Source organism: Aythya fuligula, chromosome 2 (assembly GCF_009819795.1).
Source record: "Aythya fuligula isolate bAytFul2 chromosome 2, bAytFul2.pri, whole genome shotgun sequence".
Lineage (NCBI taxonomy): Eukaryota > Metazoa > Chordata > Aves > Anseriformes > Anatidae > Aythya > Aythya fuligula.
In genome coordinates this window covers 99,642,466-99,655,306 of record NC_045560.1, presented here as the reverse complement: position 1 = coordinate 99,655,306, position 12,841 = coordinate 99,642,466, and the positions used below count along the sequence as shown (strand labels likewise).

General features: G+C 36.8%; 1 protein-coding gene across 3 annotated transcripts in view; it reads right to left on the bottom strand.

Moving 5' to 3' along the window:
• The window catches only part of NETO1 (neuropilin and tolloid like 1), a 69,476-nt gene extending 57,193 nt beyond the window's left edge, over positions 1–12,283 (bottom strand). For all 3 annotated transcript variants that reach the window (XM_032183411.1, XM_032183412.1, XM_032183413.1), the window contains exons 1-3: positions 12,062–12,283; positions 8,435–8,488; positions 6,756–6,893 (exon numbers count right to left, since the gene is read on the bottom strand). In XM_032183411.1, coding sequence (XP_032039302.1) covers positions 6,756–6,893; positions 8,435–8,488; positions 12,062–12,089 — 220 coding nt within the window. In that variant the 5' untranslated portion in view covers positions 12,090–12,283. The remainder of the gene's footprint in view (positions 1–6,755; positions 6,894–8,434; positions 8,489–12,061) is intronic.
• Positions 12,284–12,841: the final 558 nt, after the last annotated feature.

The window sequence follows — 12,841 nt, the reverse complement described above, 5'->3', positions numbered from 1 at the left end:
CATGGCAACTACTGCCACTCTGGCAGCCAAATATCCTTTTATTTCTTACTTCAGGAACAGTGAGAAAATGATCAACATGGCCTGAAAATATACATTTTTAAATGGTTGGAAATGAATCTTTTGGGATGAGCTCATAAGAATTGAGAACAATTAAAATGAACAAAACAAGTGGATACAACCTTATACTCTTACATAAGATCTGACACCTCCCTCTTGCAACTATCATATAAATTGACAGGCTCATTTTATAAGATTCTGAAGAGTTAACTCTGAAATTAATTACACAGGTTGCTTGAAAAGAAAAAATATTTTTAATAGTTTTACTTCTAATTTTAATATGTTTGTGTGATTTCTATTTATTGAAATATTTAACATAGAAAAAAAAAAATCAAGCTCCTTACCTACTGTTATAAAATTGAACAAGTTCATAATTAGGAAAGTACTTACTATTGGCCCACTGTTATTTACATGACATTGTAGGTAATTGAGTTATATATATTTCTCTGTAATGCTTTCATCCTGTGATCTTTGTGTCCATACAAGTTTAATAGAAAAATAAAAACTTAAAACTTTATATGGAATTATATGAAATTCACAATTCCTGGAAATTAAACTATTTTGAAAGTGAAAGAAAAATAAAATCAGACAATAAAGTTTGTAAAGACAATTAATGCCACCTTGGGTGAGGTTTAAATACAGAAATACATCTTTTAGATTATAGTAATAGTCTGAATAACTGGAAGATATCATTAATTATTTTTTTCAGATGTTTCTACTCTTGGTGTCATATATTTACAATAAATATTATTTTAAACTTAACTAAAAAAAATACTAGGGGAGAAGAAAGCAATCATCACCTTTCAGTCTGTGATCACATTTTTTATGCCCCTATTCATGTAAAGAGATTTGTTGAGATCTATTCATCATTCATCTAGGGACTGTAGAGTTAAGTATCAGAAACTCCAACAGAGTAACACTTTGGGTAAACTTGAGAATTCTTATTAAGACTTGTAAGTTTTATATACTCACTATCCAAAATACAATGTTACTATCCTACTTAAAGATTTATTTTAATTTGTTAATGTTGCAAACTAGATATGAATATTAATTCCACTAGTGTTGTTAGTGTCAAACAGCATCTTAACACAGCATATAACTCCTCTGCTTTCCATGGCAACAAGAAGATACCTGCTTCAAAAATGACCTTTCCCATTGTTCTTGTGTATATGCCATTAACATAACACATTTGTTCTCATTAAACTATCGGTGTTAGGTCTCACTATTCCATTTTATACTAAGGCTTACCAGGGCAAGCCTAGCTAAAGCAAGCAAGTTAAATACTTAGCAAGCCTTGCTTGAACCCAAAACTCAACATATGGTAAGAATGGGCGTAAGGCCCCCTCTGAGTTATGCATATCATATAGATTTTGTTGTTGTTGTTGTTGAAAAGGAAACTTAAAGTCCATTATAATCTCACTATAATATAAAAGAAGTTCTTGTAAAAGGACTTGTAAAAAGGTAAATGAAACTCGGTTGTACAAACTTAAGCATAAAATCAACTGACTCAGTAGAAGTATGGCCTGGTAAAGACTATGCAATTTTTGTAGTATCCATACAGAACTCTGAATCTCACATTGCAAACTAGTTTTAGGATCAACTTTTTGCCATAGCATACTCTCTTCTATTTTTATTTATTTTTCAACAAAGTCAAGATAAGGCTTATTCTAGTCAAGCTCAGTTCTTGTTAAAGGATCACAGAAAATCACATCAGTTCAAGGAGAGTTCGAGGAAGTTTTTACTTTTCGCCAGGTCTCCCATGGATTCAGTCTGCAACACTGGAACAATGGAGTATTGATAGTCCATCAGTACTGCTTCTCCACTGCTAAATAAAATAAGGCTGGGGGCTGAGCCACTGACTGTCCTTATTCCTTCAACCATTAAAAACACCTCCTGGCATGATTTTGTCCCATGCCATTCAGAACTGCCAAAAACTGTCTTAGGCATGATGTAGCAGTCCTCATTGGTCAAGGACTATTCACAACTAGTTTGGATATGTACTATTCACTAGGAAGGTGAAAGGATGTTGGATTGTGCCAATCAGTCTTAGGCCTGACTTAAGTTTTATTATTAGCACAGGTACAGCCCATGTCCCAGCCTGCTCTGCACACTAGCCCAAATGGTTCTATGTTCTTTCTCATAACTCATCTGGGGAATGTAATATTTTGTGTTTCTGTATTTTCAGTGACTGTGGTCATTACAGAATATTGGGCAAAGATAGAATGGAATACTGTGCAAGCATCCATGCTACCTTTCCACTATGTGCTTTCAAATACACTTCCATGCTTCATCTTAGAGTAAAAAAGTAAATGTTTTGGTTGCAATAATCTACCTAAGTGATTCAGATCTTCCTGAAAATGACAGTAAGGGAAGAAAACATGATTAAGATTCCCAACTTTAGCTGTCATTTAGCCAAAAAGGTGTCTTTTTAGAGTTATACTCTGACTTTTACAAAGGGTTTCTTTGCTATAAGTGAGTTGAAGCAAGCAGGCATTGTATGAACACATCTCATGCCACCGTTTTGCCTTCAAATTTTGTGTACAAATTTAAAACTTATGGAAATAAAGCAATAAAAAGTACAGAATGATGACTAAGAATAATGTATAACTACAATAAAATAAAATAAAATAAAATAAAATAAAATAAAATAAAATAAAATAAAATGAAATGAAATGAAATGAAATGAAATGAAATGAAATAAAATAAAATAAAATAAAATAAAATAAAATAAAATAAAATAAAATAAAATAAAATAAAATAAAATAAAATAATAAAACAAAAGAGTAAACAACCAGCAGCCACCACAACAGTAAAAAGAGAATATATATCTCTTCCACACTGGAGCAGTATCTGGACATCTAATCAGAAAAGAAGGGGTAAAGTGGTAACTTCTGATATCCTCATTAACAGGTAAATCATATTCACATCTTCCAAAAAAATTTTTTGGTGGTTACTATGTCAGAAAAAAAGATGTTATAAAGTCCAAATTAAATATGTTGAAGCTATCTCATAAAGTGATTGTACTTCAAATATTAAAATTTTCCATATTTAGCTTCTAATTATCTTTCTTCAAAGATGCTTAATACCATGGAAAGACTTCTTAATGCTTACATGTCTTGTCATCTTTTTCATCTAATTATCTTACACAAGTGCTATCTTGAGATTTTATATTCAATGAAAATAAAAGACATTGGGTTCCAACTTTCAGAAGAACATTTTCAGCAACAAACATGCAATTAAGGTTTTAGTTCTGATCAGCCTCTAGGTCTGCATAACTGACAGCTGAAGTTAAGCAAAAATATCTGTTTTAATTTATGCAACTGCATGGAAATGAGACACTGAACTCAACCCCTGCCCACATCTATCAGGGCTGTACAGAACTGATAGTCCTTGATATTTCTGGTTGTTTGGCTATTATTGACAAGTAAATCACTTATAACCTCCTTTTAAAAGAAGATTCTTTCCTCATTTTAATGAACACTATTTGGACACAAAAATCACCAAGAAATACCAGAGGACTTTGACATGAGATTTTTCATACAGTGAAATGTCTAGAAATAAGGTGTTTAATGACCTTAAGTCAAAAATATGGAAGACCTTCAAGAGAGCTAACTTTAAATATCCAGAAGTATATACAGTGGAAGATTTTCTTTATATCTCCATAAATCAATTCTAGTCTATACCTATAAATAAGCTTGTAGCTATTAAAATAAATAAATAAATAAATAATCAAAACATATAAGATTCCAGATTTTCAAACCAGTTCTTAAAATATATTGTGTAAACTATGTCTATCCCACTCCCCACATATTTTTAGCACCAACAAAAACTGTTCCTACAGAAACTCCTGTGCATATATCTCTTTGAAGCACACATGCCAAATTTTCTGCAGTCTGGCAAAGGCTGCTGCTGCTGCTGCTGCTGCGGTTGTTGAATTTTACAGCTGTGAATTTTGCCAGGTAAGAGTCATGAATATTCAAAACAAGGGTAAAATTGGGGCCAACAGGGAACTTAATGTGTACACTCAGCTATTTCCTACATTCTCTGTATGCCCAATAAGACTGAACCAAAATAAATAAATAAATAAATAAATAAATAATGCATTTTGAAAGGCAGATGGGACTCACCAGAAGCTCCTCTATAGCATAATAATTTTTGTACTGAGTCCATGACTTCTGGATGACCTAAAGGACTTATTTTAGAAAGGCATCCAACCTGGACTTCAAAATTCCTAGTTGTTCCAACAGCTAATTGTCATTACTACCAAAATAGAAGGAAAAAAAAAAAAGGGGGGGGGAGGGGGGGAGACAAAGAGAGAAAAAGAAAAAGAAAGTTCTAGCTGTTTGATCTTCTTATGCTGATCTTCTTTGACTGCTAGTATAGGCTCCACTGCAATCAAAAATGCTTTTCCCTTTTAGAAACTCACAGTGTATGATCATGGCAATTTTTGCCAGCTCTTTTACTTTACCAAAGTAATTTAGAAATGATAAAAGGTTTGCATACATTTAAGATGAGCTAAAATACAGGGGAAAAAATTGTATCTTGAGATTAAATTCAATTTTATTACAACAAACTACATGCTGCAGTCCTCACTCAAGTCCTTTATAGTCAGTAGGAATGGTGTTTGAGAGAAGCCACCAGAATTTGCTGTAGATTGTGTATGATAGCAAAAAAAAAAAATGAAGGAAAGAAAGCAAGCAGACAGGAAAGAACCTGTTGATCCATATATGTATTTAAATTCAGGTCACACAGCTGTCAGAACCTGCCACACTGAGTTATCTAAGACATACAAAGAGGAGAGAGGAATGTGGGGATGCTATACTGGATCACATTAACAGCCCCCCTAGTATGCTACTAGATATTCAACAGCAGAGAGAAGCTATTCTAAGTTTTTTGAAATATCAATATTAATTACAGGAATTATAGGTATATAGAGATGTTTCTGGTTTATGCTCAGGTTTAACAGACGTTTAGGTTCTGGATTAGCAAAGATTATCCACTCCGTATACTGTTATCCTGCCTCAAAGATATCGCAATTAGTAAAAAAATAAAAATAAAAAATATATATATATATATATATAATCTTTTTTAACCCTTTAAATCTTATGTCAGTGAGTATATATAAAAGATACAGGAAAAGTTTTTCACTTCATTATATTTTTCTGTCATATCTATATGTTGTAAAAAGTATAAATTTGAACAAATAAGTTATTCTAACTACTATATATATATATAGTGTATATATATGTATATATGTTTGCCCTTTGGTGTGTCTCTTTTTGCCTTTTTTCAAAACAGTCACTTTTTAAAGTATGGTTACTGAGACATTTCTATTTATTTTGGTGACTTTTTTCAGACATATCTATTCCTGATCTTTTTAGAAGACAGAAACAGGTAGAGCTGAATATGTTGTGCAGTATACATGGTTTTCACCAAATTACATATTGATGCAGTTGATATTATCACAGATTTTAAGCTATGCAGTTAGAATCCAAACTTTAGAACATGGTTGGACACACAGTAGTAGAAAGCAAGTGTGTTGTAAGAAATTATGTGTTGGGTTGTTTTTTTTTTTTTTTGTTTTTGTTTGTTTGTTTGTTTGTTTGTTTTTATATATATATAATAAAAGGTCTATTGAATTCAGGCTATTTCTTGTACTGCTCATTACTCCAGACTTGTCAACATGGAATTTCACCTTCATCACAGAAGATGTTTGATTAAATATTTCCTTTATTAATTGTTCTTAGACATTTCTAATTTATTTTAAAACAGTCTATTTCAATAGTGTATTAAGCCACCTTTCAGCTTATTACCTATATTTTCATAAGCAAGTAATTAATATGATAAAGACATGTCTTTACTATAAAGAACATTCAAACACCACTAATGAGAGGAACAACTCATGGTTTAAGATACTGGATTAGGGTTTACAAAAGTGGTCATATTTTGTTTCCATAGCTCTTCTCTTTGATTATAAGATTATGTCTCCATGCCTCAGTTTTCTGAAGATGAAATAGGCTTACTTTCTCCCAGCCTCATGGGCTGGGAGAATAATTTGACTACTATATACAAAAGACATGGATTTAGCTTTTGTTGTTGTTGTTGTTGTTGTTTGTTTGTTTGTTTTTCCTCACTCCTTTTATTCATTTCTAAATATTCTGTCTTCTGCCATGTTACAGCATTTTAGATTCTATACATTCTCTGAAAATACTGAAATAATTCTACTGTTTATCACTAAGGAACTCCTGCATACTTACATGAGATAATTTATTAGTAGTATCAGAAAACAAATCTAGTATTTGCAAGTATTTCTTAGTATGTAATGCAACTTATTTAAAGGAAAGGGCAAGGCAAGGCAAGGCAAGGCAAGGCAAGGCAAGGCAAGGCAAGGCAAGGCAAGGCAAGGCAAGGCAAGGCAAGGCAAGGCAAGGCAAGGCAAGGCAAGGAAAGGAAAGGAAAGGAAAGGAAAGGAAAGGAAAGGAAAGGAAAGGAAAGGAAAGGAAAGGAAAGGAAAGGAAAGGAAAGGAAAGGAAAGGAAAGGAAAGGAAAGGAAAGGAAAGGAAAAGCTTTTCTAAACCTTGCTTCTTGAAAAGATTGATCATGATCTTACAGACTTTACCTACTGTTTACATATAGCAAAGTAAAATACATTTTTGAATCAGTTGAAGATAGAATACAAAGATTATTTTGTTGGTCACCTTCAATAATGTAGACACACTCTCTGTCAGGAGGATATTTGTTGGGATAATTGGGAGAAGTGAAGATGCCTCCTTCTGCATATTTTGTCCAAGTTCCGCACTGCACTGGTTTCTGTCCTTCGGCAGTAGTCTGCTTTTCTGTGAAATGATCACATTAAGTATTATATAGTTAACTGTTGTTATGTCCCTATGAAGCTTTGAACTCTCTTACAGAATAAAAGAGTTTCTTCTCTTGGTGGTCTCAGCTTTTTTCTGTTTAGACTGTATGATCATTGATCTGGAGGGGAATGAGTCAGTGCTTTAAGGATATGAACCTATAATTCTCATTGAAAACATAATTTTTTTTAAACAAAGAAGAGGCTTGGATGTCTAGGGGAAGTAGTACTTATATTGCTTTTTAAATAACAACCTTGTAAGAAAAACATGTGCTCAAGAATGGGAAACATGAGTTTCCCACTCACATATCTCAAAAGACTCAAACATGTGCCTTGTCAGCAAGATACAAGCTGTAATACCAAAATACGTCAGTCACAAAATCAAGAAAAAAAAAATAAATCACATCATACTGATAGAATGTAAGAACTGTTTTTATTTTACTGTGGCTTGGCTCTAGATTCACCTGACAGAGATGGATGGAGGAAATCCTGGATTCTGATTCAAAAATATTCTTTATTTTTATTTTGCTGTTTGCTGTAGAATTAATAATTATCTCTGGGGTCACAAATCACAACCCAGAACTTTCCTCTTCCTAGGTGAGTCATCAGAAAAGAGAATCAGACCTTCTCATTTGCTTTCTTCCTAGCCCTGAAACTCTTGCATTCCTTTCAGCACACTCTCTGAGAGCCTGGACATAAAGCTTTGAATCTTTTCAGGTTGAAGGAGATGAAGAATCACTTCTTGAACATTGTACTTTTAACTAGTAAGCTAAAATAAAATGGATTTGTTGGAGGAAAAAAATTAGGCTTGATGGATAGTAGGTTCTAGGAAGGGTAGAAATTTCTAGACCTTACCCAGGCCTCCTGGGTAAGGCCTCCTATGTGTTGCTCCAAATCAGGTGCCTATATCTAACTGTTCTAGCTAACTTTAGCCTCTCATGTTCAGAGATGAGTTGTTTGCTCTTATGATCAATGCAAACGGATACAGGATAATTCTTCCTGTCCTGAAACTTCTAAGGATGATTTTAACCACAAGAGATTTGCCTTGTACTCTGCATACATTTCTCTTTCTTCATGGTCTGTATCCAAACTAAGGACGGTGTGGATCTTAATTTCCTAAAATGAATTCAAGCCTGCAGGGACTGAGTATGCAGACACAAATTCAGACACACACTGTGCTTATCATTTCTCCCTGCATGGCTGTCACCACACTTAACATCCAGGGTGAAGAAGAACCTTTTTCTATACTCAAAACTGCACAAGGAGCCAGGATACCTAATTTCAGATTTTGAATTCTACTTCAACAATCAAAAAGACTTTAAGATTAGACAGCTCAGTACCCAATCTGAACATGTCAATTTGGAAGGACGGGGCGGGGGGTGGGGGGTGGGGGGGTGGGGGGAGAAGTTTACAGCCTTTGCAAGAGTCAGGCTAAGCCTTTAATTAGATATAGCCATGGATCAGGTCACTAACTCACTTCGGGCTTTAATATGATGTCTGAAAAAACGTCTGAAATTTACATACCTGTTCCTTTTTTGGTTGCCCCAGACAAATGTAGGATGATTAGACTTGCTACAACTGAAAGAGAAATATACATTAGATGATATAACAGTGTGATATGGCCAGCAAACAAATCAACTGTAAGCAAAAGGATATAAATTAAATTACTGTACAAAACCAACGTTTCATTTACTTGGATCTTTATTTTTTTTATTATTATTTTTTTTTGATCTGCCTATGTATTTATCTCTGTGAATGTATCCAAATTAAGAGAAGTTTTTGGCTTAAAACAAAATATTCAAGCACTGATGTTTCCCTCTTTTAAAAAAAAATAATATTAGAAGAAAACATTTTACCAATATTTATATTTATATAATCATCAGTTGGTTCAGTAATAATAATAAAAAAGGCTGTATTTATAGACAAAGACCTACTAAGGTTCAGTGCCACTGGTCTCACTTAGGCCCCTTGCCATGGCATAATAATATTTGAAAATAAGTACTTTCATAAGCTATGAAAAAAGTGAGGGGTTGTCTTTTTCCATTGAGGTATATGCAAACCTTTGGTGAAATAAACTATTGTGTGTGCTTAACAGTCTCATTACACTAGTTTGTTTGGCCAGACAAGGGTATGTTGCTTTATGCTGCAGTGAATTTGCAGTCTATTTTACAAACAAAAATCTCCTGTTTCCAACCATACCAAGACAGCTGGGGCTTGGGAGCAAATGTGGATTTTAACTGCAGATAATTCTTGAGTTTCTGGGTGTTAAGGCTAAGAGGGAAAAGTTCAGATCAATAGCAAAGAGGCTGGTTTGGAAGACCAAAATGACTGGATAGCTACCTGATGAAGCAGACATGCACTGATGGTAATCATATCTTTCTCCCATCTCCTAAGTCCAATAGCCAGTTTGGCTATTGGAGAAAGTGGGATAGCAAGAGCATGAAAGAACAGGTACATGAGTTCCTGGAATGCTCAGAATTTTGACCCCAGATAGTTTGGCATAAAGCCCAGACATAGCACTCAGACTGCACTAAAGTTAAAGTGGAGATGAAGTTCCTTATTTATCCTGAGTATTTTGAATTGATCTGCTGCCATTTGTATTGTTGACTATGACAAGGAATTGATGGACCTGTAATCTTTAATAAATGTAGTTGAAAGACATATTTTCTTCTTCTTATCTCCAAGAGATGCCAAAAATCATCAAGAGCTACTACGAAGGTACCCAAATGGTCCTTTTGAAGATGGTGCTTGCATACTTTTCAGCTTTTTTTACTGCAAATTGTGTGCAATTTTTACCTTGAAGGAAACAAGTCTCTTTGTATTTCCCAAATTCTGATAACATGGAGATCTCTATTTCTATGCCTCTTCCTGTATGACAGAGGGCTTTAGCTCTGGATGATGGCTAACTTATTAAAGAGGTAAAGGTCGTAGTGCTGGGAAAATGAAGGCTTGGCAGCATATTCACTATTTCTTGGTCAGGCTCACAGTCCCCGTGTCTTTTTGAATCCCCCAGCTAACAGAGACGGATATTGGCAGAGCTGGTGGCTAAAAACTCTTCTGTGTCATGGGCATTCAGTGAGAACATTACATCTTCTGCTCAGATCTGGATGCTACCCAACCATTCATGCCTTTACTCTCCTCAGGGATAGATTCTGGAAATACATCCTAGCTGGGACTCTGTCCATCAGCTATGTCAGAATCTGAAGGCAATGAAGGATTCACGCATTCACTAAGTTGCTCATTTACTTAGCTGGGTTTCATGCAGTGAACATACTGCATCTATGCCTATAATCCTCACTAGTCAAAATCTAATTTCTTAATATTTAAGGTGGTTTGTTGTTGGAATATGTAGCCAGCTGCCAACATTCTTTCTTCTCACGAATTTATAAAAGCTCTAATGGAAGGTACAGCAGCTAAACAAACCCTACATGAGAAATGTTTCTTCTTGGACAATTAATTCATATATTATTCTAACAGCTTCCCTTCAAGTATTTTTATCTATTAACACTTCCCTGTTTTTCTGCATGTTAAAAATTAAGTTCAGAGAATTAAAGAGATTCAGTCCAAATTAATGGGATATTATTACAGATATGAGAGCAAAAACACAGGTCTTTTCAATTCCAGCTGTTACCACTAGAAAGAGTGCTTCCAAATTGCAGAGCCATGTTATTCCAAAGCAGGGAGCTACACTTACACATTAGCAAGCCAGTATTTATTATTAATAAGGAGTCAAAATGGTACTGATAATAGAATGTAACATGTAATAGATAAGAAGAGACTAAGAGACTCTAAGCTTTTTTTCAACACATATCATATCCAGCATTTGGAGTGAAATACTTCTCCCATATTAAAATAAATAAATAAATAAATAAGAAAAAAAAAATCTTCTTGATTTAGTAGCATTAACACCACCATTACAAAAATATGTACGATGCCAGAAAGTAATTAAAATTATGAGCTTTATGGGAAAAGATAACAAAATATTTTTCACCCAAGCAGTCAAGATAGTCCATTTTATTCTATAACCCCTTGAATTTTTCTTTCTCAAACAATGGGAAAAGAACAGTGTTTCTCACAGAGGTATAAAATAAAAAATAAAGAAGAAGAAGAAGAAGATGATGATGATGATGATGATGATGACTCCAAAGAGATCAGTCACAGTCTTTTTTCATTCAAAGCTGTCACTTGGGAAGCTTTGACAGTACTGTAACAATATTGGCATTATCCGGGTTTGGGAATTATTTCAAAGAAGTTTCCACTACATTTTTGTTGCATTCTCTGTCTTCCTCATCCACTTTTCTCTCCTAATCAAGAGTGTAATTATAATCACACTTTCTATTTCCACCGATTATGCATCTTTGCATTTTCATGGATCCATGCTTTTTTTTTTCCATCACAAGTTGTATATTAAGAGATTTATCACTCTTCCAGGCAGCTTTTCAGAGGATATGATTTGGTATGGACATGGTTTAGCCTAGCAAAGAGTTTTGGGAAAAGCGATACCTGCCCATAGCACTGCTGTTTTACAGGTATGGGCGTAGGGTGATGTGCTGAAACTAAGGGGCCAGACAAGCCCCTTCAGCAGAGGGGACCCTCTGCAAAACTGTGGCAGGGGAGAGGGTCCTATCCATTCAGCCCGAGGTCTCCGACGAATAATCAACTCATTTCGCGGCCTCCGTGCCGCTCCGAGAGGATTTATCCCGAGGGGGCCGCCAGCCTGGGACCCCGGCCCGCCCTGGCTTTCCCCGGCGCGGCGCTCGGTGCTGCCCCGGGGATGAGGGTTCGAGTCCCGGCCAGGGCATCACAGGAGCGCAGCCGGCACGAGGGTCGCCTCTCTCCCTTTACCCCCACCATGCCAAAAAAGACAAGACGCGTCGCGCCTGGGTGACAGCCACCAGCCCACACGAGCGTGACCGTGGGGCTGACAGATACCTACCTCCCTCTGCTGTACCGCAGAGTGATGGGGAAGGAGATGGTGCGGTTGTTTTTTTTTTTTTTTTTTGGGGGGGGGGGGTAGGGGAAGATTGCCCCCAGGGCGCGGAGTCTGGGCGTCCCGTTAGGCGAGCTGGGGAGGCAGAGGAGGGTACGAGCCCGTGAGCGGCGGCTGAGCTCAGGAGGGGAGGGGGCGGGCAGGAAGAGGGACATACTCACTGTGAAAGAAGCTGCGCCCATGGGTCATGTCTGTGCCTTACACAAGGGGCTTCGGTCTCCACTAATTCCATTTAGATACGGGAGGACTTCCAGTGACGGGGAGAGGATGGAAGTAGGAAAAGAAGAAGAAAAAAATCCTGAAGCCCACACACACAGCAGAGCAGAGCAGCCCTTCCTCTCGCTCTCTCTCCCTCGCCGCCCTCCACTAATCACCGCCGGCTCGCTCCCATCGCACCCGAGCTACCGGCAGCACCACCAGAAGCGTTGCATCGCGGCGGCGGGCAAGGCGGCGGCGGCGGCGGCGACCCGCGCATCCAGGTGCCGGCGGGCGGCGGCGGGGCGAGCCGAGCCCCTAGTCACCAGTTTCATACAAAACCAAAAGCAGATCGAAGCATTTCCTGCAGGACTCCGAGCCCAGCGACTTCCAGCCCTTCGGCTTCTTTTGATGCATTGAAGAAGGGATTAATGGGTCCGTCATCAGCTCCCTGTGCTTGCTCCTCTGAAGGGGTGGGGGTGGGCGGGAGGGAACCCAAAGAGGAGGGGTGGGGGGAAGAAAGATTTACCAAATAGGGGATTTAGTCATATTTGTGTGCAATGCGATTCTTATTAGAGAAAAAATCCTTTAAAATCGAACAAATCCATTTTGCAAAGCCCTCTCCCTATGCGTTGCATAGTATCAAGTGGTTGCAGTGTCAAGAGGATGAAAACACATTGCAGCGTCTCAAATCCTTTCTGGTATGGATGGAGTGAGATAGAGATGGATGAGGATAGAGAGATGTC